Consider the following 27,561-nt stretch of genomic DNA (forward strand, 5'->3'; position numbering starts at 1 on the left):
ATGGTGAGCTACACCACCCTGGACATGCCAGAAGGTAAAGGTAAAGGGGCCCCTGACCATCAGGTCCTGTCGTGTCCGACTCTGGGGTTGCGGTGCTCATCTCGCTCTATATAGGCCGAGGGAGCCGGCGTTTGTCCGCAGACAGCTTCCAGGTCATGTGGCCAGCATGACAAAGCTGCTTCTGGCGAACCAGAGTAGCGCACGGAAACGCCGTTTACCTTCCCGCCGGAGCGGTCCCTTTTTATCTACTTGCACTTTGATGTGCTTTCAAACTGCTAGGTGGGCAGGAGCTGGAACCAAGCAACAGGAGCTCACCCCGTTGCAGGGATTCGAACCGCCGACCTTCTGATCAGCAAGCCCTAGACTCTGTGGTTTAACCCACAGCGCCACCTCTTCCCAACATGCCAGAAAGCAGTATCCAAATCCTACCCAGGGCTCAGAGATTTATTTATTTTAATTTCAAGAGTTGGCAGTTCTAATACAAATGTACACAATGATGCTGTTGGATTAGAAGATACAAAAGATCCCTCCTGCGGTTAAGAGTTGCCACCAGCCCATTTTTTAACTGCCCCCCCCATCTGTGCTGTAACAGCAGCCAAGTATGCAAAACTTAATTAGGTGAAGCTTTTCATTCTCGCCATTCACCACCTTGTCAGAAAAGGCTTCACCCTACTACATTTCTGGGCATTCCCGAGTGCTTTTGAGGACTCGGGAGTAATATGCTGGTTCTCCATTCATTGGGCAAAACATCTACACTACAGCAGAGACTCATACTCTATATCAGGGGTAGCCAATGTGGTGACTCCAGATGTGCTCAGACTCCAGCTCACCTCACACCAGCCAACCTGGTTACTGGTCAAGGAGAATGAGAGCTGAAGTCCAGTGAAACATCTAGTTTAGTCAGATAGAAGGCTCTAAAAACCACAACCCCAAACCAGTCCTGGGATCTAAGAATTTACCGAGCCTGGGAAAATACAGTGAGTAAATAAAAGAGGGTTGAGAGTGTGGAGAAGAAAGAGGCTGGATATCACAGAAAGAGCTCTGCTGGATCAGACCAACAGCCTGTCTAGTTCAGTATCCTGTTTCTCGCAGAAGCCCATCAATTGCCTCCAGGAAATCCACAAGCAGATGTGGAGCTGACTCCTCCTCCTCTCTTCTTTTGATCCCTCTGGACAGGGAAGTTCCATTTAACCATCATGGTTAAAACCTATTCTCCATTGGTTTGTCCAAGACCCTTTAAAGCCACTTAAGCCAGCGGAAATTGCCATATCTTCAAGGGTAGCCCCATGTAGAATACATTATAGTAATCTAACCAGGAGGTTACCAAAGCATGAATTACTGTGATTAAGCTACCTGGTCCAGGAACTGATGTAGCTGCCTGTAGCTGGAAATTGGTGTTCCATGTTGCTGATGCCACTTAGGCCTCAGTTGACCATGCTGGATCAAGGAGCACTCCCAGCTACAAACCTGCTCCTTCAAGAGGAATGCAGTCCCATCTAGAACAGGCCATCTACTCAGTTCCTAGACACAGGAACCACCAACCCACAAAGCACTATCTTATCAGGATTCAGTCTTGGTTTATTGACCCTTATTTAGCTCATTACTCTGTATAGAAAACTGGTTCAGCACTTGCACAGCCTCACCTGCTTCAGGTGACAAGGAGCAGCAGAGTTGGGCGTCACCTGCACATGGATGCCAGTGCGCCTCCAATCCCCTTATGATCACTCCCACTGACTTCATATAGAAATGAATGAGGATGGAAACTTATGGGATCCCAGAGTCCAACTGAGGCCGTGGATTTCATGAATTAATTATGCATTGTGTGAAGAAGCACCTTCTTTTGCCTTTTCTGAATCTATTAAAGAAGGGAAGGACACAAGTGATGAGGAAACAATGACAACATCGACTGCCAATCAACATATCTAATTAGATTATGGGAGAGGGACAGCGCTCCAATGCCCATCATTTAGCTGTCCCTTTCTGCACCTTTCCTAGCTCTGTGATATCCATTTGCATCCTGGGTGGCGGGAAAGGATGCTTTTTGACCCAGTACGAGATAAACAAGCCCCAGCACTGAATCAGTCTCCCCACGCCCACCCCGGCCCACGACCACCATTGCCTCATGTGAAGTTGGTGCTTTCATTGAGCTGTCCATCACTACGTCAGGATCTCTTTCCTGCTTAGTCGTTGCCAGTTCAGACCCACCAGGGTATCACATAGCATTCAGGTGGCCAAATGCAAAAGAGCAGAGGGCTCCTGCGCTTTCAACAACTGTGTAGCAGGGGGGATTTCAATAGCAAGGACAGAAACTTCTGTAGGCTACACCTGCCGAAATTCCCTCTTCTACACAACTCTTGAAAGTGCAGGAGCTGCCTCCTCCATTGCACCCTACTTAGGTCAAGCTTGTTGGTTGACTGCTGCCCCATTCATGTGACAATGGCAGCATCCCTACTTTAAAAGCAGGCGAGGGACAGAATCTGGACAGGAGGGTGGATCCAGAGGCCACTTTGGCAGGTAGGTGGGGCCACTTATATTCCTGGTTTGATTTCAAACCACACAGGCAAAGGTAGCAGGGCTGGCAGATTAAAATCAAACCATGAGGAAATCAGCCCTGAGTGCTCCCTGGAAGGACAGATCGTGAAGCTGAGGCTCCAATACTTTGGCCACCTCATGAGAAGAGAAGAATCCTTGGAAAAGACCCTGATGTTGGGAAAGATTGAGGGCACTAGGAGAAGGGGACGACAGAGGACGAGATGGTTGGACAGTGTTCTCGAAGCTACGAACATGAGTTTGACCAAACTGCGGGAGGCAGTGCAAGACAGGAGTGCCTGGCGTGCTGTGGTCCATGGGGTCACGAAGAGTCGGACATGACTAAACGACTAAACAACAACAACAACAACAAATGAAGGCTAGCGATACATTTCACTGTGGGGCTTAGCTGATTATCACCCACAGCAAGCCCCAGTTTGGGCAGGGATTGGTTGCACTACAGAATTCCCAGAACCTCGGTAGTGTACTTGGTCCCTACTGGGCTGCCTGTCAGCACTCACCTGCAAAATTAGCACTCCTCCTGAGGCTACCTGTTCCTGACCTCCACCCTAAAGTTCTTAAAGCAGTGACAGAGAACATGTGGCACTCCAGATGCTGAAAGACTGCAGCTTCCATCAGTCCCAGCCAACATGGCCAGTGGCTGGGATTATGGGAGCTACAGACCAACAACATCTGAAGGATACATATCCCCCATCCCTGTCTTATATGGTGGCCTCGCTTATGTCTGAAAACTTTCACAGATATAGGCAGCCAGGAAACCGGAAGGTTAGGAAATGGATTACTGTTGCCTTTGCCTTGTGGATAGATGACGTCTCTCTTCTCCTTGCCCAGTGAGGTGGAACTGATGTCGCAGCCCTTGTACTTGTTGTTCAGGAAAGCCTGTGCTGTGCAAACAAGGCAAGTGTTACTCCTATCAGCACAAACTAATTTTGCGTGGCCCAGAGATTAAAAGATAAACATCCTTCCCCACCCTATATTGGTTTAGCTTTCAAGGGCTGCAGGCAGGTGTTACCTGCCACCTTGATACATTGGTTACCTGGGCAAGTTCCCAGCTAGGATTAGTCTGGAATGTTCCGCTTTATTCTTTCCACTCCCATAGGCAAGGGGTTAGTATAAATATGATTCTGCCTTTACTATAATAGTCCATCTATTACAGTCTTGTGACTTTCAGCTCTTTTGTAAACAGAATTTTGGCTTGGGAATTTCATAGCTGTTCCCATGTCCATGCACATTCAACCAATCTATACTTGCAATGCTACACAAAACACATAAGACCCTTAGTGAACATCCCGCCCTCTCTCATTTCCATATATAAACACACACGATCACCATCATCCTACCATTATTTTCTTTCACTGACACCATTGCTTTAATGCAAGGTCTTCAAGGATGTTTATGACACATTTTGATGGTATCAGGGTGCCTGCCTTAAATGGTTGGTCAGATAGGTGCTAGCTAGGCTGTACTACGGTAACCTTTTCTGTCCAGTCTGGGCCGCCATTTCTTTCTGACCCAGTAGATGATCCATAGCAGGGGTGTGTGTGTCTTTTTTTAGCCCGAGGGCCAGATTTCCTTCTGGGCAAAAACCTTCTGGGGGGCACATGCCAGTCATAGAAGGACCAGATGCAGAAGTGGGCAGAGCAACAATTGTAAATTTTATATTTGTCCAATAGGATAGTTTCTGAACACATTCAGTCAAGCAAGAGGTGCAGTCAGGAGTCCAAGAACATATTCCTGTCAGGCAAAAACACTCAGGGTGCAATGCAAGGTCAGCGAGGGGTGTGACCTCAGAAGAGAGGTGGTGGCCTGGGGAGAGTTCAGAGGGCTGATAGCAAGGCCAGTTCCCCAGCCCTGGTTCCTGTATACCAAATGGCCCATTTATGAAGCCCCAATAAAAGGCTCTGTGTTTTATTTTCATTTTATGTGCAGCACCTAGTTTTTGTATCTTCGGTATTATTGTGGATGATCAGTCTGATGGATGCTACAGGGCATATTGTTCCCAGGCTGGGTACTGACTGATGCTGGGAATGAGGTCTATGTGCAGTTCAGCTAAACTTAATAACACCATGAGATTGAGGCTGTGTCAGAATTGTCATTGAGACCTACCATGTCCTTCCTTCATTGAGTGTAGGGTAGCAACTTGTTGGGCTTGGAAGCTTTTATGTGAAAAGAAAAGCTCCAATAAGTAAACCAATAAAAACAGGTAGTAACTCAGCCTAATTACAGTACAATGACAATCTTCCTAGGAGCAGCAGATCATATTGGTTGCATAAACACCATACTTTTAAAGCACATTCCCAAACACCCACCCACCCAAATATCCTGGTGAACTATAGCTCAGTCAGAGATAAACTGCAATTCTACCAGGATTACTGGTATTTTTTTGGGGGGGGGGTGAGAAAAGATGCATTAAATGTATGGTTTGCATGCAGGTTCAGCCAGAGTTTGCTAGCAAATATGATGCCAAGCAGACAATTCCTCTCTTTTTTATCCTCCCCCCCCGAAAGCAATACAAAAATACAACAAAACTCTCACATAGTTTTGTGTAGAAAATATAAATGAAACTCCAGTCCAAGAAAGAATCTTTACAAAGAAAGAACAGTTGTTACTATGCAACCCACAGATCTGAAAATACTTTTTGGACTGTTCTGTTATATTCAGTTCTATTTGTAAAAGCAATAAATCTCAACCAGTCAGCAGCATAACTTTTGTGTAAGTTTCTCAATAAGGGCAATTTCCCAGACCTCGTTACACCACCTAGCCAAGCTAAAGTCCTTTAGATCCTTCCAGAACCTGGTAATAATAGCTCTTGCCACTACAAGTAAATATCCAATTAAATTCTTATTTTGTCATTCCAGATTTTCTCCCATGAACAAATTTAGTAATGCTAGCTCTAGGGTTTCCTTGAGTTGTTGCCCTGTTATGTTCAGGATTTCTTGTGTGTGTGTGGTGGTGGGGACGGTCCCAAAATTTAATAACTCTACCACACTTTGTAATGGTGTAGGGGGGGTAATAAGATTGTCAGTTCCTGATCCAAACAGAGTTCCTTGTGGTTATGATATTCTTTTCCTGTCTTCTCTAGGCTGAGATGTGCTAGAGAGTACTTCAGTGGGTAAGGTAACTGTGGGATAACCAGCCTCATGGAACCAACATGCTTTAGTCTAATTAATGCATGTAGGGGTTAACACCATAGAGTAAGCTGTCCTGCCAGGCTTAGCTAAGTCACTCCCCCTCATCTTGGGAGGAAGGTTATCAAGCCTACTGTTCCCCTTCAGTCTACCTGAGAAGCTCAGCATGTAGAGAGGCTAAGTTTGTTGTTCTTGCTTAGTTGCATGGCTCTCACAGGCCATTCTTAAGTTCCTATACAAATAATGAAGGAACTTTCACTACTTTGTAACCACTAAGTTTTACTGCCTGTGCAAGCTATTCTGAAGCACATGAATCTGACTTTTGGAGAGTTTGTTAGTCAACCCTTGATTTAAACCTTTTGTAAGGCTTCTACGGAGGGATGCGGGTGGCGCTGTGGTCTAAACCACTGAGCTTGCCGATCGGAAGGTCAGTGGTTCGAATCCCCGCAATGGCATGAGCTCCCGTTTTTTGGTCCCAGCTCCTGCCCACTTAGCAGTTCGAAAGCATGTCAAAGTGCAAGTAGATAAATAGGTACTGCTCCGGCGGGAAGGTAAATGGCATTTCTGTGCGCTGCTCTGGTTCGCCAGAAGGCTTAGTCATGCTGGCCACATGACCCGGAAGCTGTCTGCGGACAAACGCCGGCTCCCTCGGCCTATGGAGCGAGATAAGCACACAACCCCAGAGTTGTCCGTGACTGGACCTAACGGTCAGGGGCACCTTTACCTTTACCTTTAAGGCTTCTACATTAACCCTTGTTTTAATACCTCATGTGTGGTATTTTTCTATGCTGGGGGAGAGGAAAGCTTTGGAAGGAACTTTACTTTTATGCATATTTTGTGATTTTAAATCTCTGCTGGGGTTCTCTCACTAATGAATACTTACCCCAAACCTGGATCTTGGCATCCAGGGAATTTTCCTTTCTACAGTATATCATTTTTCTCTTTGAACCAACAGTAACTTGGATCACAGCACTGCAATGATGAACAATTCTGTAGTTCCCTACCACACCGCTTAAAGACAGTGGAGCTTCATTCCAAAGTGGAATCCCAGCCATGATAAAAAACATAGGGGGAAAAATGTACCATATTGGCTATGGTGAGAAATATCCTTGAATTGTATTTTCTTAGCCAACTCTCACTCTTTCTTAGCTGAACACATCCACAGCTTGTTTGATTTACCATAGAATGAGACATTAGAATTTCTGTACTATCCAATTTCCTATTTCTGATCCAAAATAATCTCCTTTATGAGTCTTCAAAGCTGTGTGATAGGAAACTACTGTACACCTTTTTTCATTATGGCAGAAGAATGCTTTCTTGACTGAGTCCCGGAAGACCTCCTCCCTGCCTTGCAGGCTTTCCCCCACCTGCCTTGGGAGAGTGGGGCCCTGACTGACTCCAGCTGGGGGAGATTATTGGGGGGGGGTTGTTGCTGTTATTGATATTAATTCTTTGTGTCTTTATTTTAGATTTTGCTCATAATTTATGTGGAATGAGTTCAAGTTGGTTGTGAAAATTTTGATATTTTGTATGTTGTAAGCCACCTTGTATGCTAAATCAGCTGTTCCTATTTATGATTATATATTTCTGAAGCTCCATTTTTTTTTCATCTGAAATATAATTGAAATGCTGGTGTTGGTTTCTAGATCCCAACTGAATATGAAGCTACTAGTGCTACTTGCCCTGGGAAGATTTTCCTATATACTGTAAAGGGATGGTGTGATTTTCCTTGAGAAGCTGTGACTGAATGTCACTTTGAGATCCCAGCATGGGAGGTCTGCCATCATTGTGTGTCCATGATGGGGCCAGGAGCAGGCTAGCATCTAGGGCAGCCCTAGAGTCTGCTTGTATCCGTGTCTCTGAAACACAGCACAAGTTGTCTTGTTCCACAACGCAGGCTGATGCAGAAGTTAGCAATTAACTAAAGGAATTTCTGAGGAGGAGGAGGGGAGTGCAGGATGGTTCTGAGGGGCAGCACAAGATTCTTTAGACTTTGCTCCTATCCCGTGTATAAAGGACACCTTGTGTTTCACCAGCCACTTTGCCTTCGCGGGAAGAGTGGATGTAGGGTGTGACCTTGAGTGCTGGGTGGCCTACCTGAAGCAGGTAAGGGGGAAGTAGGGACAAGAGTCTAGGGAAGCACTAAGGGACCAAGGCTGAGGCAACCTGGGACAACCAGCCAATCAAGAAGGGCACCTTCACCAGGCATGGATTTGGCAGCTGAATCCAAGCCACTCTAAAGCAGGCCCTTGGCCCTCCGATACACTGAAACCCAGAATGTCTCATAGGATGACCAGCACAATGCCAGGCAGGACTTCACTAGTTGTATCCATAGCAGGCTGAACCCACCTGGATAGTGTGGTTTCTCTCTCAAACTGCTGAAACCTCAGATAGGGACTCTCTTCTGTTAGACCAAGTTTTTAAGCCTTGAAAGTAATATGGAACTAGCCTGAAGCAAATGATTGCAAGAGTATTCTGTGCCCCTGGGGGAGAATATATATATTGGATCAAGAGCCATGCCTTCTTGCTGCATGTGGGTGAAGCAGCTGGCACTTACTTGCAAGCAAGACCCTTGTTTATGACCTATGTCTCTTCAGGTTGGCAGGCAATGATGTTACCTTATGGAAGAGAGAGTCCAGTCCAATGCCGCCGACCTACAGGAGGAGGAAGGGTCTTGCGGGCGCCACCGTATTCCTACTGCCCCAGCCCCCAAGGTACTTAGCACGGGTGCCTACTCCTGCACCTGACTGCTCATCATACAGCACACTTGATGAGCTTGACCAGAACTTCTGTCTCTTCTCTTATTCACTCTGCCTTCTTCTTGTCTTCCCTCTCACTTCTGGAAGTACTGGGGATTTGCTTGTTTTCTGGACAGTTAGCTCTCAAATAGAGCTGTGTCTAGTCTACATGGCTAAAACAAAAGGACTCCATGCAGAAGCCACAGCAGGTGCAAGGACGACAGCAGCTCACCTGTGGGAGAGGATAAATATGGTACTTCCACAACCTTGTGTCCTCCAGATATTTATTAGACTCCAGCTCCCAGCCACCCCAGTCAACATGGCCAGTGGTCAGGGGAGAGTTACAATCCAACAAAATCTGGAGGACACTAGGATAGTCTGTTACTTTGGGTATTACAGTTTCCAGGGGCGGTATTGGGGCGCTTAAATGTGGCACTGAAGATGGCCTTTGGGGGGGGGATGCTGGCCTATCATGGGATGGTGCAGCAGGATTTCTTAGTTCCAAGGATAGTCTCCAGAGATGCTACTAGTTTCTCTGTGAACTGCTTTACTCACAACAGGGTATCCTGACCTGGGACACAAGTTATTAATCCACATCTTTCTCCATAGCTCTACAGAGGATCCCTGACCCTAGAGCATATCTGTTCCCCACAGTCAGTACGGTGAGCCATCTGGACCATGAGTACCTTTGCCCAGGTTCTCCTGGGAAGTTGTATGAAACCATGGAGAAGTATGAGCTGGACACTCATTCCTCCAAGCCATGGAAGAGCCCCCACGCAGGCTTGGACGAAGGGCAGAAACCAGGTAAGGGAAATACCCACAGGACCCTGCTAAACATAAGCTCCCTCCATTATTCAGTCTGTTTATTTATTATTGCAAGTAGGGAACATGGGGTCCTCCAGATGTTGTCAAACTACAACTCCCTATATTTGCAAAAATAATTTTAAAAACCCCAAAACAAGAGAAGCGGACACGGAGCAACGGATTCAAACTACAAGAAAGAAAATTCCACCTCAACATTAGGAAGAACTTCCTGACAGTAAGAGCTGTTCGGCAGTGGAATTTGCTGCCAAGGAGTGTGGTGGAGTCTCCTTCTTTGGAGGTCTTTAAGCAGAGGCTTGACAGCCATCTGTCAGGAATGCTTTGATGGTGTTTCCTGCTTGGCAGGGGGTTGGACTGGATGGCCCTTGTGGTCTCTTCCAACTCTATGATTCTATGATTCTATGATCTCGCATCACCCATGATTGTTGGCAATCTTATTTGTTTATTTTATTTTATTTATTGAATTTAGATACCGCCATATAGCTGGAGGTCTCAGGGCGGTTCATCTTGGCTGAGGCTATTGGTATTCAGAGTACAACACCAGCTGGAGGGCTAAGGGTTCCCCACCCTTGTTTTAAATATTTATGCCCAATTTTAAAAACAACCTTTTCTTTTCCAAAGCAGTTTACAAGGAGTGAAACTCAGATTAAAAATAAAGAAGACAAATACAAAATGTATTTTGTATAATGCTACATCCTGTTAACATTAAAACCAAAGAAGATACCGTAACATAAAGGGGGTAGAAATTAAGAGGAAGCATGGCAGACCTCCCCAGGCAGTGTATTCTGCAACTGTGATGCCACCATTACTAAGGCCCTGTGAGTATCTGCAATATTTCATAACCTGGGTGAGTTCACATAGGCAGATACTGCCCTTTTATCTACCTGGAGGGCATGCTCCAGCAGGGCACACACATCTGAGAATTAGTACAGAAGAGGAGAGCTAGCCAAGTTGCCAAAGGGCACTGAGATGCAAAGTCAGGATTGCGAAAGCCACAACTTCTCCATGTATCTTTCCAAGAAGGTATCAACTAGATCAGGGGTAGCAAACATAGTAGCCTCCAGATATTGTTGGACTTAAGCTCTCATCAGCCACAGCCATCAGAGGTGATGGGAACTGAAGTCCAGCAATATCCAGAGGTCACCATGTTAACTTCTGAACTAGCTGAAGGGTAGCTATCAAATTCCATCATGTGGAACCTCTCTAAATCCAGAAGGTGGTAGTGAAGATGAGGTGGAAGGGAGAGGTTTGTTTTCCTAGGGATAAATTAAGGGCCTCATCAAACAATGTTTAGTTATTCAACAAATGTATTTTGATTTGTTGGGTGGGATCCAGATCTCTTCCTTCAAGCTAGTATTGCTGCAGTGTGATATGACGTTATACTGAGATTCAAGCAGAATTGTTTTGCATAGGGGTCCCCCGCCCCCAGAGCTACAGTCTCTGTAGGCTAGGGTTGCAAAAAAGAGCTGCTGCCAGCCCAAGCCGGGGAAAGAGGTGCACAGGGCTGCTGCCGCACCCACACACCTCTTTGCCTGGCTCGGGCTGGCAGCGGCCATGGAGTGCAGAGCCACCCAAGCCAGGCCCAAACAGCTGCCAGCCTGAGCAGAGACAGGACCCCAGCTCCGAGTTGATCTTTGCTGCGATGGCCTCGCTCCACTGTGGCACTTTGACTTACAGGGCACAGTGCCTTCCCGAGCATGCACATGCCCCCCCCAACCCCCAAATACCCTCCCAAACCTGGACATTTTCTTTAAAATGTAAAAATCCGCCCAGATGGGCATGTTGGCCCCCCCAAAAGAGGACATATGGCAACCCTACTGTAGGCTAATGGCACTGCTGTATGTAAAGTATTTGTAGCTGTTGCACAAATAACATGGGTTCCTTTTGAATGCTGCCTATAACATCATTGGCAACAACTCCTTCCGCCCATGCCTCTGCCATTCCATAACCTTAAAAGTGCTTTAGATGCTGCGTCCTCCTCCACAATGGGAATCCAGCATGAGAGTACTAATGTAGAACATGCATTATAGACAATCACCAGCATGGCTTCCCTACGGCAATGCCTAGCTATTTTGTCATTGATTGAATTTTAATTATTCCTTTTGCTACAAATGTTCAAAGGCATTCTTTTTGCTGCACGTATGCAGTGTAAGTGAACCCATCTTACAAGCCCAGCTGCCTTTGCAAAGTCCATTGTTTCCAAACCCACAATGTTTAAGAAGTCTGTGAAAAGGGAATGAGGGCTGTTGTGTACGTTCAAGTAAGGGTGCTGGCAAAAACTGAAGGTCCCTGCATAAATGTTTGTGTTCAGGATTGAAGGGGAATGAGTTCCATGTGCTTTGATCCTGTGAGCTACTGCTGCAGCTCCCTTGCCCTGCTCAAGACACCAGAAATTCACTAGATGTTCACAAAAAGTTTGACCTGTTGCAAACATTTGCTTTCAGGGTAAGCTGCAGGACACTTGTGCATTCACAAAGGGAACTTTGTGAACCCCTCCAGATAAGCCACAGCTACATTCTTCCTTGCGACTCCATGACCTTTCACTTATAGTCTTCACTGCCTGGCCAGAATATAGGAATATGGGAATCTTCCTTATATCAGATCAGACTGTTTCTCTATTTAGCTTAGTATTCCAGATATCTTCAACTTTTCAGATCCAGGACCCACTTTTAACCCAAACAAGAATTTGCATGGTGCTATTGCTCCTGTTGTGATCCATATTGTACTAGTGGGTCCTGACCCACCATTTGAATTCCAGTGGACTCTACTCTTACCGGCAATAGCTTTCAAAGAGTCTCAGGCAGATGTTTCACACAGAACCTGCATCACTTAAGGTCACCACTTTGCTGATGCTAAGCAGATCTAGGTCTGGTTAGTACCTAGAGATGTGGCTGCCTGGGAGAAACCTTGGGTGCCATGTACATCCCCTCAGGTGCCATGGTGGAATATAAAACTTGGACATGAAGAAGACAACAATGAAGAAGAAGAAGACGACACACCTTGTACTGTAGGGATAGATAAGTTGTGTCCTTTCCCATACTTTGGACTACAACACCCATCATCCCTGACCGGTGGCCATGCTGACTGATGAGAACTGGAGTCCTATAATACCTGCAGGGCCATAGGTCTCTCCATCCCCGGTCTGCACTACCGCTGTTTTGCAGGAGATTACTGGTTTGGTTGCTTCCACACTAGCTTTCTCCAGCATTGCTGTCCAGTCACTCAGTTTTTATGAAGCATCCAGATGGTGAAATTGTCAGCTCATTGCATCCTAGTGTTTCTCACTTGATTTGTTGTTGTTGTTGTTGTTGTTGTTGTTGTTGTTGTTGTTGTTGTTGTTGTTTTTAAGCATCAGCCTGTCTAGGGCTTTTCAGGGAGACCTTTAACTGAGCACTTCCTGTTGACAGACTCAGCATGAATTATTAATTCCAGGTACCCTGTAAAGCTCTCAGCAATGAATATCCGTTGTTTGTTTGTTTTTGCTTGCTTATCTTAATTGCCCCAATACTACCCTACATTCCTGAGGTGGAGGGTAGGAAGAAGGCTTAAATTATCAATACCTTTTTAAATTTAAATTTTCTGTGATGAAATAGTGCTATTTCTTTAAAGAAATAATGGAGAAATCAGTAATCAAAGCCTCGCTCACTACTCCCCAGGTACAGAAACTGATATTGAGGCAATTAAGAGGAACTATTCAAGGGGCAGTAAATAATGTATTTGTTGCTAATCCACACCCAAGCTTATCAGGAAGCAATAAAACGGGCTGACTCTACGGTACAAGCAGGAAACTTTTAATTAACAGTAGTGGCAATCTCTGCTGAACGGGAATTAGCTGTAAGTAAACATTATAAGGTCTCTTGGCCATAAGATACGGCACCGATGAGTAATATCGAGTGCTGTAATAAGTGCTTGTGCGCACCTCCCTTTTAATTTCCCTTCTAGTGAAGTGCAGAAAAGCAATGCCTCAACAGTACTCAAGAGCCCAAGTGTGATAGTTACCATTATGCTTTGAGTTTCAAACAACAGGCAGAAAAAAAGAAGTCTTGTTTACATCCTTTTTCAGTAAATGTGTTGCATCTTGTATTCTGTGTGTTCATCCTGACCACAGGGCCCCTGCCCTTAACAGACAAAGCTTCAAAGAGGAGGCCCATCCCATTTACGCATCAGCAGAACGAACTGCAGCCATCAACTCAGTGGTACCAGGGCAAGGTGCAATGGGAGGGAGGCGTGGCAAGTTGCTATGGAGACTGTGCCGCATCTTCCTGTCAGAGAGAGGGCCCACCTGTCATGCGACATGGAAGCGGCACTTCCTGCCATGTCTGCCGGGGGCCTTTGTGAGGAGAGGACAAGGAGAAGACCGCAAAGGAGCCTTCCCTGGTGGCTCCTTACATGGGAACTAACGTGCGGACCAGCAGCGCAGGAGGAGGGTGCTGTAAACAGGTTCTGTTCTGGAGCTGAGGCCTTGGGCCAGGGGGAGAGCCACATCCATGGGCAGACACAGGGAACCCGTGGCCCTCCAGAGGCAGTTGGACTACAGCTCCCCTATTCCCTGACTACGGGTCATGCTGGCTGGGGCAGATGGGGGGTTCCCAATATCAGGGGGGCCTCAGGTTCCCCACCCCTACCCTTGGGCAAGAGGGCAGTGACCACTTCTGATGAGCTAGGCATGCTATGCTATTTGGGCAAAACTGTATCCTGTAGTAATAATAATAATTTTATTATTTGTAAGCCACCCATCTGGCTGGGTTGCCCCAGCCACTCTATACCAGGTTCTGCAGGATTAGGGTGACCATAAACCAGACATCCCCAAACTGTGACCCTCCAGATGTTTTGGCCTACAACTCCCATGATCCCTAGCTAAAAGGACCAGTGGTCGGGGAAGATGGGAATTGTAGTCCAAAACATCTGGAGGGTCGAAGTTTGGGGATGTCTGCCATAAACCATAGCCCCATGATACAACTGTGTTCACAGGGGGTTAATCTTCTCCAAGGAACAGGCTAAGACTACCACCCCAAATAAGCCCCTTCCCCTAGAAAGTTGTAACACCGAGGGACCAGTGACTCACCCATCCTTGATTTCTGGCCCCTCTACCATCAGTTCCAGGAGCAGAAACAATGATAGGCCCAGAGCTGCAGGGCTTATTTGGAAGCTCAAGGCCTTGCTAATAATAATAATAATAATAATAATAATAATAATAATAATAATAATAATAATATATTATTTGTACCCCGCCCATCCAGCTGGGTTTCTACAGCCACTCTGGGTGGCTTCCAACAAAGATTAAAATACATAAAAATGTCACACATTAAAAACTTCCCCAAACAGGGCTGCCTTCAGATGTTTTCTAAATGTCAGGTATCTCTTTGACATCTGATGGGAGGGCATTCCACAGGGCAGGTGCCACTACCGAGGAGGCTCTCTGCCTGGTTACCTGTAGCTTTGCTTCTCGCAGTGAGGGAACCGCCAGAAGGCCCTCGGCACTGGATCTCAGTGTCCGGGCAGAACGATGGGGGTGGAGACGCTCCTTCAGGTATACTGGGCCGAGGCCATTTAGGGCTTTAAAGGTCAGCACCAGCACTTTGAATTGTGCTTGGAAACGTACTAGGAGCCACTGTAGGTCTTTGAGGACCGGTGTTATATGATCTCGGCGGCCACTCCCAGTCACCAGTCTAGCTGCCGCATTCTGGATTAGTTGTAGTTTCTGGGTCACCTTCAAAGGTAGCCCTACATAGAGCGCATTGCAGTAGTCTAAATGGGAAATAACTAGAGCATGCACCACTCTGGCGAGACAGTCCATGGGCTTGGGTAGAGGAAGAGACAAGGACTAGTCACTAGCACATGCTCTGGATCAAGATGCTGGAAGGAAGGGCAGCTGGGGTCTCAGTCTCTGCCTATGAATTCCTGGTGCAACAGCTTCTTGCCCAGCTTTGCTGACCCAGCCCTGCATTTGCTGTCTCTTCTAGCTCCTTCCCAGCTTTAGTCTCTGGCGACCTACTGGCCCAGGGTTTGTTGAAGTGCGCTACATATCTCCTTGGGAGCTTTGGAGCTCACCCAAAGCCATCAAATAGTTTAAGAACATAAATAGAAGAGTGTCCCCCCCTCCCATTTTGTATCTTCTTGTGCCTTTGTATACTGTGCTCTAGTCCATGGGGTCACGAAGAGTCAGACACGACTAAACGACTAAACAACAACAACAACAACAACATACTGTGCTGATACTGGCTGAATACCTGGCATAAGCTTCATCCACAGCTGCTGATGAAATTATCATTACTTACATGGCCAATTTAAAGCATGATTCTAGGGCAAGGATGGAGAACTTGTGGTCCTCCGAGATGTTGGATTTCAATTCCCGTCAGCCCCAGCTGGCATTGTCAATAGTCAGGGATGATGGGAGTAACCTTTGAAGACCCACAGGTTCCCCACCCTGTTTCTAGGAACTAGCCCAGTTCCCTCCTTTCCCCCAAGACTTCAGCTTCCCTTATAATAGCATGTTCTTGATCTTGCTGTTGCAGTTTGCCTGGTAGCTCATTGGCTGTTTAGCATTTAATCACTATATAATTAGAAATGTGGACACAACTTGATTTTTTGTCTTCTAGTATCAGGAGAAGGGAGACTGAGCTATGCTTGTGCAAGAACAAAAAATAGCACAGAATATCTGAGAAACTCCCCAGATACAAACAAAGCAGTGGGGGAAATTTTCGCAATCACATACTGTTCCTCCATGTACTGTATGTTAAGTCTTAAGCTTTTTTCCTCAACCAGTATGACCAAACTGCCAACTGTTTATGTGTGTGAACTTTCATTTCAGATTATAAAATCTGTGGGTCGTTCTGACCTGCTACATAACACAGTGTGTGCAATGAGTCAATATTTTAATGTTGACTATTACTTCTTTTAAGACAGTGATGGGATTCTGTGGCCTTCTAAATGTTGTTGGACTCTCAACTCCCATCAGCCCCAAACAGCATGGCTAATGGTAACAGGGATTATGGGAGTTGTAGTCAAACAACATCTGGATGGTCACAAGTTATCCATCCCTTTTAAGAACACAATCTTAATTTGGAGCATGTCCCACTGAAGTCAGTGAGACACTTCTGAGTAAACTGGTGTATAATAGGGTTGCATATTATAGGATGCAGCTGAGGAAATAAATAAGTTCAATTAGCTACCGTTATGTCTGTTATCTTAATCAAGCTGATAAGGACTTTCACCATCACCCTTAATTCTGGCCTAACGAATATCCTAACAGTCACTGTTAAACCCAAAATAAACAGAAGGCGTGAGCATTGGTAAAAGTCAAAACCAGGGTCAGAATGCCTGAAGGGTATTGTGTGCAAAGCCATAGATGCAACTTCATCATGAATCAGTAATGATTCCCTGCTTGTTAGACTTGATGTGAGACATCAAGGCTGTGTAACAGCGACAACGACACACAATCTGTTTCCAGCTGATAAATATTGAGAGAGAACATTTCCCACAGAGAAGTCTCCCTTGAGAGAAACAGCTGAGGCATAGGATTGTGCAGACCAGCTCAAACCTATGCCGACCCCATCTCTCTCACACTGCCCTTTGGTCAGAGTTAAGGCGCTCGTGTTGTGTTAGGGCGCACTTCCTTTGCATTGTTCTCAATTGCCCATGCTAGCTGCGTGGGTGCCTGAAGGATTGCAGTTCCCACTTCTGTCCATTTCCCTGCTGCGAAGCACTCGGCATTAATAGAAAGATGATTGGCAGGTTCTTTACTGTTACTAAGCAACCCACACTGGATTTGAAATGAAATGGGTTTGTTTTTAGAACTGGAATGCCAGTCTGACTAAATGATGCCTCTCCTCCACCTCCCTCTTAGTGCAGATTGGGGCACAAGCTGACCTGGTGGTCATTTTGTGCTTTTGCTTTGTACCTTTCCTTGTTATTTTTTTGTATTCTAGTTACAGGGACTGAAAAAAAAATCCCCCTGCAGAGATTCAGGGCTCATCCAGACTTCCTGTTGTGGCATGGCTCAGGTCCGGAATTTAAATCTCCATGTCCACATGTTTGGCTTTTCTTTCCCCCCCCCCTGACACTTTCCCTGGGAAAACTCACATTTTACCAGTGAATCGGAGCAAATGACAATCCTCAGTGGAAGCTCAGGACTCATCCACACTTCTGTTTATCTTGTGCCTAGAAAGCATGTGTCCGAGCAGGTTTCCTGTGCTCTTCTCCTTTCCAAGAAAAAATTCACTCTTTAGCAATATATCAGAACATATGGCAATCTGGGGAATACCTGAATTGCCCTTTGCTCTGATGGAGTGCTAAAGAGTGGTTTCCCCCCAGGCGAAAGCAGCTGGACAAGAGGAAGTGTGGAGAAGCCCTAAGTGTGGGGAAAGAAGGGAATTGCAGGGGACTTCAATTGACCAAGATAATCTCTAACCTAATGTCTATTGTTTCATTTCAGCACTTGGAAGATGGGCAAGGTTCAAATCCATCCTCATCTCCATTCTCAAGGTGCCTCTGATGTTTGGCTTTTTGTACCTGTTTGTGTGCTCCCTTGATCTGCTGAGCTCTGCTTTCCAGTTGGCAGGAGGTGAGGGTCGCAATGTATGCCTGCCTCCCCTTCCTCCCTTCCTTTCTCTATACTAGAGTCCATGGGAATGAAGCTGCTTGATCCCCTTCCCTTTGGTCTTATTGCTTCCACTTCCTGCCTTTCTCTGGGACTGGAGTAGGTCCTGCTGAATCCAGGCTATTGCAAAAGAGCCTGGTGTCAACAGCATGGACAGGGAGAACTGCTTTCTCATTGCTCCCATGGCTAAAGACTGCCATTTCTGGACACTTCATCCAGATGTGCTTTTCCTGATGGGGAGTCCAGAATCCTCAGAATCTTTTTCAAAAATAAGCCATTTTATTTCGAACATTTATTTAGTTTTCTAGCGCAACTAGAAAATGACTCATCCAAATAGGAAGCATTTCTGGTTTGCTTTGTCCTCCTGCTTTGCAAGCTGCATTTAAATTGTGGTAGCTACAGCTGCTACATTTTATAAGTGGCTCGAGGAAAATTCTGTCTTGCTTTGTAGGCCCTACTTGTCAATGTTAGTATTTCATGCTCCCGATGCTGCAGATGTGATTGGTGTAATTCACATGCCTGTCTGGGAAGAGTGTGGGAACGGAAGACAGTCTTGTCTCCTCTGCTATGTGTACTGTTACACTGTACTTTTGCTTTTGCTTTTGCTTTTGTTCTGTCTGTTCTCTCAGAGCTGGAGAGAAAGGATACAATGATTCTTTTGTTGGTCTGTAGTGTGTAAATACGTAGATTAGCTCTACAATGTCTCGTTCTCCTTGCTGTTTTACGCCAGAAGATTAGTGTGCATATATCAGTTGATGTATGTTGCTGAAGTGTACTGGAGAAGAAGGGGAATGCCTTTTCCAGAGCTGCGCATACCGGAGGACACTTGGAGTTTAGGGATTGCAGGGGCACCCCAGGGCGCTTTTCTAACAGTCAACTCCACATCTCAGTCCTGAAATCTATTGTCATACCACTTTGTGTTCTCAGTTCAGCATATAACGGGGACAGTGCAATATCTCATGAGCCCTGAGATTCATTATCCTTGTATTGCATTCTCTTCTTCTTTGGCGATCACTCGTAGCCGAGTAAGATTATGTGTATCTGAAGAAGTGTGCATGCACATGAAAGCTCATACCAATGAAAAACTTAGTTGGTCTCTAAGGTGCTGCTGGAAGGAATTTTTAAATTTTGTTCCGAGTAAGATTGTCTTCCATGAATATGGTCTTAACAGTGTAGCCATAGGTGACTGGGAGGCCAATTCTGGATCTGTACATCCTTCCACAGTGGGGACATAGGTTTTCAGGCAGGAGTTGATCATGGTGAGAGTTTGCCAAATGTGCCTTCCTCTTAGCTGGTTTCTCCCTTTCAGTCTGAGTAAGTGCTTCTTCAAAGCCCACGATACCTTTGGTAGAGGCTATTCTCCAATTGGAGCACTCGTGGGTCAGTGTTTCCCAGTTGTTGGTGTTTATACTACATTTTTTAAGATTTGCCTCGAGAGCGTCTTTAAACCTCTTTTGTTGTCCACCGGCATTACACTTTCCGTTCTTAAGTTGGGAATAGAGTAGCTGCTTTGGAAGATGATAATCAAGCATCCAAACAACATGACCAGTCCAATGAATGTTGAATAATCATTGCTTTGACATTGGTGATCTTTGCTTCTTCCAATGCACTGACATAAATTTGCCTGTCTTACCAAGTGATAGTAATTTTTTGGGGAGACACCTGAATCCTAAAATGGTTTTAGACCTTCTGTATTGCATTATAGCACATTTCATTGTTATGGAGTTAGTGATATTTCAAAATGTGCTCGCAGCAGAATGCTAGAGGCTCAGACCCCCCCGAAACATATTGCAAGACGCCTCCAGTGACCAAGCATGGCTTTTGTTCTCTGCACAGCTCCTGTTTGTGCCTCCCATATCTCTACTTCAGGCATCCCCAAACTTGGCCCTCCAGATGTTCTGGGACTACAACTCCCATCATCCCTAGCTACCGGTAACAGGACCAGTTGTCAGGGATGATGGGAATTGTAGTCCCAAAACATCTGGAGGGCCAAGTTTGGGGATGCCTGCTCTACTTCTTCCTGATTTTTGGGTCCTGTTATCCCTTGTTCTTGATCAATTTGCCTTTCACAGGAGAGGGCCTCTGTTCCTTGAAAAGGGTTATCTTGCTTGGCCTTCTAATAAAGTCACATAGGTTTCCTTCTATATCAGGGACCTGCTACCAAATACTACTGGATAGCATCATATTCTCCTTTCTACTACCTCATTTCACTGGCTCTCTATAGTTGTCTTCTTTGTGCTTGTCTTCCCATCTATGCTGCTGGCAGGGCTGGGCATGGGGGAGTAGAAATCTGGTTTTGAATCAGGTTACATTTGTATCCCATTCAGTTGCAGGGAGGGGCCCCCATGTGGATTCGTAGGGTGGAGGGCTGGGTGGCAACGGTAGGTGGAGCCTAAGCCAATGACTGGTAGAGCCAACTAATTTTACTTTTGCCCCCTCCTCCTCCTCCCTGCTGAATTATGCAAGAGCAACACTGGGACAAATGAGGAAGCTGACAGCCAAGGGCACCCCCTGGGTGGATGTATCAAGAAGGCAGGCAGGTGGGGGCGGCTGGCTGAGGGGCAGACTGAAGTTGGTAGGACACTGCTTTCCAGGGTGGAGAATGGAGAAAGATGTGTGGTGCAGGCAGAAAGCTCTGACTTTTGCATGGCTGCTATGTAGCCTGCTGTACAAAGTTAAGAGTCATATCCAGTGCTCTATCCACTTTGGCCTCTGGCCCCACCAATCATTGGCGTGTGGCCTCTGGAAGGTCCCCCACAAGGGAATGTGGCCCTTGGTCTGCAAAAGGTTCCCATTCATGGTCAATCTAGAGGTGCATGAACAGCCTTCCCCTTACATGTTTCCTTCCTTAGTGAAAAGCAGCTAAAGTTGGGAGTGGAAGAATGCCAGGGAGGAGGGGCTTGCTTAAGGATTTCAATTCCAGCCAGCTTGTTGCTGCTAGAAATCCCTTACCCAATTTGTGAGCAAATGTGGAAACATTTGGGTCTTGCCAAGCACTCACACACAGACTTCTGTCTTCTGCCCCATAGGTAAAGTAGCCGGGGACATTATCAACGACAACGCCATCCTCTCTAACCCAGTGGCAGGGCTTGTGGTGGGAGTCCTGGTCACCGTCCTGGTTCAGAGCTCCAGCACCTCCACCTCCATCATCGTCAGCATGGTCTCCTCGGGGCGTGAGTCATTCTGGCAAACATCAACGTAGAAGGGAGGGGATGTTTCTGGAGGTGTGGCTTCATGTGGGTGCAGGACAAATTAGGTTGCATGCCCCCCGCTACTCCGTTCCCTCATTTGATTCTTGTATGTCTACTGGCATCACTGTAGCCATCAATTTGCCTTGGCAGCATTTGCATACTTTGCTATTATCACAAGGTATCTTTGAATTTGGCTGGGAGTGGGAGACGGATGAAATCTGAGTGCCTGCTGGGGATGTGTGCAGTCAGTAATACAGTGGTACCTCTGGTTAAGAACTTAATTCGTTCCGGAGGTCCGTTCTTAACCTGAAACTGTTCTTAACCTGAAGCACCACTTTAGCTAATGGGGCCTCCTGCTGCCACCGCGCCGCCAGAGCACGATTTCTGTTCTCATCCTGAAGCAAAGTTCTTAACCCAAGGTACTATTTCTGAGTTAGCGGAGTTTGTAACCTGAAGCGTTTGTAACCCGAGGTACCTCTGTATCAAAAGCAACACGATGGCCAGAAACAATTACAATGTGAAAAACTTTATGGAATGATTCAGAACATCAAAACTAACAAACTGAAATCTCTGAAAGTCCTTAAATGAATCACGGTGCCAGTCTTTACCCGGCGGAGAACAAGCTGTGAAGGAAATGTCCAATTCTGATGTCCAACTCTGAACTTTGCTGAACAGTGTTTCCGGATAACAACTCCTGTTTCGTTGAATTCTTCATCAGCCAATTAGTTCAACACTCGTAAGTAGAAAGATATGTAATTTCTTCATTAACCAATCTTTTTTTCGAATAGATATAATATACATGCAAATGAAAAATACTCTGGAACAGTGCTAATCGCATGAGCACTGTTCCAGAGTATTTTTCATTCTCATGTATATTACATCTATTCGAAAAAAGATGGTTAGTTTTGATGTTTTGAATCATTCCATAAAGATTTTCACATTGTAATTCTTTCTGGCCATCGTGTTGCTTTTGATATTGCTGACTCATATTTTGCAACACAGGGGATGTGTGCAGGGCTGAGGAGGAAGGGAGAAGAAGACAGCACAGGTTGGGGCACCAAAGAGAGGTTGTTTGCTTGAAACCTCACTCTGTTTCTGGTGCCCCAGATGGGGTACGGAGTCAGAGTACCCAGAAGGCACTGCCCTTGCCCTTTCCTTCCTAGTGCTGGAGGTACATTCCGCCATCCCCATCATCATGGGTTCCAACATTGGCTCTTCAGTCACCAACACCTTTGTGGCACTGATGCAGGCCGGTGACAGAGATGTATTTAAGAGGTGAGTGTTGAGGTGGGCATGCGACTGGAGCAACCAGTGGGGCTGTTGAAAAGTGGAGATTGGTGTGGGCTGCATCTATGGGGTATTTTAGAGAGAAAGCCAGTTGTAGTGCAGTTGACAGAGATGGGTGAAGAGCAGGGATTAGGAGGGAATCAGAGGTGCTTGGAAACTTTAGGGTGACTGAAGCTCCTGAGGCCCATAGGAACCGACTGGAGCAGTGAGGAACAAGACCATCTTAACAAGGGAGTAACGGTACCTTCGACTCACTGGGTAGGCCGAGTAGACAGACAAAGAGATGGAGTGGATGGGTGGATTGGAGAGAGATTTGGCCATGCAGAGGGAAATCGTTTGGCAACACAATGGTAACATGAAGTATCTGATATTTGGACCATTGCCCAGTTGAGACCATCCCCATCATTCTCACCCCCACACTGCTACAGTTCACATCAATGATGGCTTCTCTACTATCTTTCAGAGCCTTTGCAGGGGCCACCTTACACGACTGCTTCAACTGGTTGTCAGTGCTGGTTTTGCTTCCTCTCGAAGTGGCCACTGGCTATCTGCACTTCCTCACCAGGGTGACTGTGACAACTCTCAACTTCCCCAGTGGACAGGACGCTCCAGAGCTTCTGAAAGTAATCACAAAGCCCTTCACTAGCCTTATTATCCAGGTGTGTGTTGTTGGCAAGTCATGTGTGGTCTCTTTGGGCTCTGTCACAAGGGAAATAGCCACCTCCCCATGCTTGGGACCCTGGCCATGTCCTTATCCTCCATTCTACCTTCCAGTTCTCTCTCTAGGTGGTGAGTGTCAGGAGCCTAGCCTTTGTCTATATCGAAGGACTAGATCTGTTGGTCTCAGTGAAGTTCATACCTTCAATAAATTGTGGGGCTATTGAAAGATAATTATTTGGCTGCTCAATGGCTGGGTCAATTTGGCTGGGTCAATGTCCCAGGTGCAGTAAAGCAAAGTAGGAAAAGGGATTTGGTAGCCAATAGTTGAGGGGGAAATGGGGAGCCAAGCAAGTCCTGCTTTACTCACTTCATGTCACAACTCATGCAATGGGAGAAATGTTATTCTCTTATGGTGCAAGAGATTGTGATGGGGACAGCCTTGGTAGGGGAAAGCCCAGGCAGATGTTGCAGTCAGTTCCTTAAGAACCCAGCTCAATTCCATAGCTTCAAGCCAATATCAAAATTGTTAGTCTGTTTGTCCAGGATTTCTAAAGAGAACATAAGTTTCCAGCCACTCTATGCCAGGGGTCTGCTTCTCCTTCTCTTCCTTTTATGGGAAACTTTGGGCTCTCTGTCTCCCATCCCTGACAGCATTTCCATTATCTTTCCCCCTGTTCCCACAGCTGGATAAGTCGGTGATCACAGGCATTGCCACAGGTGATGAGAGTTGGAAAAACAAGAGTTTGATCAAGGTGTGGTGTGAAGCATCAGCTCCACAGGTGAGAGTTCAGGGTGTGTGTGGCCGTGGTGTTGCAATGGGAGGGGGAGAAGCAGTAGGGGCTGAGTATCAGAATGTGCTGATGGTCCTGGCAGAAGACTTTTAAGTCAGCGACTCAGCATTTAACTGCACAGTCCAGAAATTGATCAATGGGACACCTTTGGGCATTTTGGAGAACGGAGTGTGAACAATATCCATTTCTGTGCAGGGTTGGAAAGCAAGGTTGCACAGATCCTTGGGCACAATTGTGCTTTTTGGAGACAACAAAGCAGGAATGTTGGGGTGTGAGAGGTGACATTGACCCGGTTTGCAGATCCCATTAAACCACTGTTAAAATTAAGCCATGGTTTAATGTGCTGGTTCACAGTGCTGAAATCACAGGAGCTTCACTTCTGCCCTGCTCCTGCTGCTACCGTCCCCAGGAAACGAGCCATGGTTTGACTTGTCATGTTGTCTTAAGCCAGTGGTGTCCAAACTTTTTTCAAAGAGGGCCAGATTTGATGAAGTGAAGGGCCATGAGGGCTGACCAAAGTTGCTGAGCTTGTTTTTTAAGATTGAAGTTGTTGAGCTTTTTTTAAGATTGAAGTTGTGGAGGCTTTTTTTAGGATTTTAGCCCAGGAAATAAACTGCCTCAGGGGCCGGATTAACTGACTAGCGGCAGGCCAGATTAGGCCCCCGAAACGGACTTTGGACATGCCTGTCTCAACCGAAGGACTACGGTCACAGTGCTTATCCAAAATGACTGGACTTACGTGGGATGTTAATGCAAGCACACAGAATCATTATGGACAGACATGGGAGACAATGCATTAAAATGAGCATTATGCATTGTTATCCATTAAGAGCCATGAACGATTAAGTGCCATTTTAAGGATTAATTGGTTGACAGCATTTAGAGGTTTTACCAATGGGTTATCTACAGACTCTTTGAAATAAGGCAAGTACTGTGGTGGAAACCTGACAAAGGAAGGATGATTGGTGTTGGAATTAAGATTTTAGTATTCTTTTGCTTGCTTGAAATAAGTTGGAATGCACAAAGGAAGTAATTTAGAATGGCTAACTAAAATGGCTAAACAGAGACACCAAATATTAACTATAGAACAACAAGGCCCTTTCTGTCTCAGCCTGGAGGACTCTTTCCCTAGGTCCACAAAGCTCCTGTATGTGGCTGATGCCTCCGTCCCTTTTTCTACAGATTTCTTCCTTGAGCACTAGAGGAAGGTTCCTGAACTGCAGCTCCCGTACCCTATGCAGCCTGGACAGTGCTGGGAACCTCAGCAGGGCTGTGAAAGAGAAATGTAAGAACTGCCCACCCTGTTAGCAGGACCCTGTTAGAAATGGCAGCTGTACCTAAAATCATTACTTAGGGCAAGAGGAATTGGATTGGTCCTAATGCACTCTCTGCACCTTGCTCCTTCACCTAGGCCATCACCTATTTGTGGACACTTCTCTGCCAGACTTGGCTGTGGGTCTCCTGCTGCTGGCTGCCTCACTGATTATGCTGTGCACCTGCCTGATCATGCTGGTCAAGATCCTCAACTCTGTGCTCAAAGGCCATGTGGCCAAAGCAATCCAGAAGGTCATCAACACAGGTAGGCTGGCTGAAACCAGGCCCAGAAAGAACTCCTGGCTCCCTCAGCGGATACCCAGCAGTGAGCCAAAGGGTGTGGATTCTAGTGGAGACTCCAGAAGTTCACTACAGTAACTGGGTTCTCATGGCTGAAGCTATCTGTGGATCTCTGTCTTTCCTCCTTGTTCCTGGGCAGATCTGCCATCTCCTTTTGGCTGGGTTTCTGGCTACTTCGCCATGCTTGTTGGTGCTGGAATGACCTTTGTTGTACAGAGCAGCTCAGTCTTCACTTCAGCAATCACACCACTTATCGGTAAGTCAGCATTTACTCTGGTTCCATGGGCAGGATAGAAGGGATGTGTGTGTTTACACCAAAGGAAACTAAAATGGCCAGACTGACAATAAAGCCTATAAATCCCATCTCTCCCACTCGGCCTCATATGAGGAAATGGGTCTTGGGATTCTTGAATACCACTAACCCAATATAAGCATTTAGAAAGACCAAGATGTTGCTGTAACTTCAGCTAAACAGTAAGTGATGGTGGCTGTGAAGCATACCGTAGCTAGCTCTGGAATCCCTCAGGAAGAAGATGTCATGAGTAATAGTAGAATATGTCTGGAGGCGCTCTCTTTCAGTGGCATAAATGCCAGGTCTTTAAAAAGGAATGTTCCCCATTGCCTGTTATCTTGAGTGACTGTTGAGAGGAAAGAGAGTGCTGTTTTCCTGATGGTTGTCTCTCTTTCTTCTTCTTCTTCTTCTTCTTCTTCTTCTTCTTCTTCTTCTTCTTCTTCTTCTTCTTCTTCTTCTTCTTCTTCTTCTTCTTCTTCTTCTTCCTCTTCTTCTGTGGGACAGGCCTCGGGCTGATTAGCTTGGAACGTGCTTATCCACTCACCCTTGGTTCCAACATCGGAACAACCACCACAGCTATCCTAGCTGCCCTGGCAAGTCCAGGAGACAAGATGGCCAGTGCCTTCCAGGTGAGCAGATACCCTCTCCTACTTGGAATTACTTTAGAAGAGCATACCTTCTATGCCAAAGGGTGTGTGTTTGTGTGTTATGCATACACACACACACATGTGCATTATATACACAACTGCTGCCAAACAGAATCCACCTTGCACAGTTTGTGCATCCCAGGTCAAATAGGGCTGATTTCAGCAACACCCATCTGGTCTTTTATGCATTTCTGCCTATTGCAAATGCAATGAACCTCTGTTTGGGACAAAGGCAGTATAGAGAAGCAAGCAAGCAAGCAAGCAAACAAACAAACAAACAAACAACAAACAAACACAGTTTGTCATTACCGCATTGATCTTGAAAGGCCCAGGGTTATTATTTATTACATTTATATCCCACCTTTCTTCCAAGGAGCTCAGGGTGGCATATGTAGTTCTCCCCCACCCCATTTACCCTCACAACAACCTTGTGAAGTCAGTTAGACTGAGAGACTGTGGCTGACCCAAGATCAACCTTCATGGTTGAATGTGAATTTCCACTCTTGTCTCTAAGATGTCAATCCAGCCCTCTGGCCGCAGCACCACACTGGCTCTTAAAACATGAAGTAGCCCATGGGGAAAGCGGGATTATCTTCTTTACATGCCCCACCTGCTTCAGCCTCGCATGCCATCATTTCTCAGTCTTGCCTCCAAGATGGTTGCTATGTTTCTGTTTTCACCTCCTCAGATTGCTCTTTGCCATTTCTTCTTCAACATCTCTGGAATCTTATTGTGGTATCCCGTGCCTTGCACCCGCCTGCCCATTCGGATGGCCAGAGCACTAGGTGAGCAGACGGCCAAATACCGCTGGTTTGCCATCTTCTACCTACTCATCTGCTTCCTGCTGTTGCCGTTGTTGGTTTTTGGACTCTCCATGGCAGGATGGCAGGTCATGGTGGGTGTGGCAGCCCCTTTCCTGTGCCTCCTGGCTTTTGTGGCCTTTGTCAACGTCATGCAGTCACGAAGTCCCGGCCAACTGCCCCGGTGGCTCCAGAGCTGGGACTTCCTGCCGTACTGGATGCACTCCTTGCAACCCATGGATGAGCTGATCACTAGGGCCACACTGTGTTGTGGTAGTCGTCGCTCTAGCAGCCAAGAGGAACAGAGTGATTTATCTCCTCAGATTAAAGCCGGTCTCTCAGTCACCTCCTTAAAGGAATTGTCACTACCACCAAGGCCATCTCCCCAACTAAATTTACCACCACTGCAAAATGCTACCCACCTGTAACCTGTGTTGGAACA

At 46.2% G+C, this 27,561-nt stretch overlaps 1 protein-coding gene across 1 annotated transcript; it reads left to right on the plus strand.

Annotated features, from left to right (window-relative positions):
• SLC34A1 (solute carrier family 34 member 1) lies at positions 1 to 27,561 on the plus strand. The gene is made up of 12 exons (XM_060271035.1): positions 1 to 34; positions 9,026 to 9,220; positions 17,673 to 17,801; positions 20,867 to 21,010; positions 22,192 to 22,303; positions 22,779 to 22,974; positions 23,659 to 23,754; positions 24,949 to 25,051; positions 25,178 to 25,345; positions 25,520 to 25,636; positions 26,177 to 26,301; positions 27,008 to 27,561. Exons 1-12 carry the CDS (start codon positions 1 to 3, stop codon positions 27,545 to 27,547), a joined length of 1,959 nt encoding a protein of 652 aa, XP_060127018.1. The 3' UTR covers positions 27,548 to 27,561.

Source organism: Zootoca vivipara, chromosome 2, assembly GCF_963506605.1.
Source record: "Zootoca vivipara chromosome 2, rZooViv1.1, whole genome shotgun sequence".
NCBI classification, from domain to species: Eukaryota; Metazoa; Chordata; class Lepidosauria; order Squamata; family Lacertidae; genus Zootoca; species Zootoca vivipara.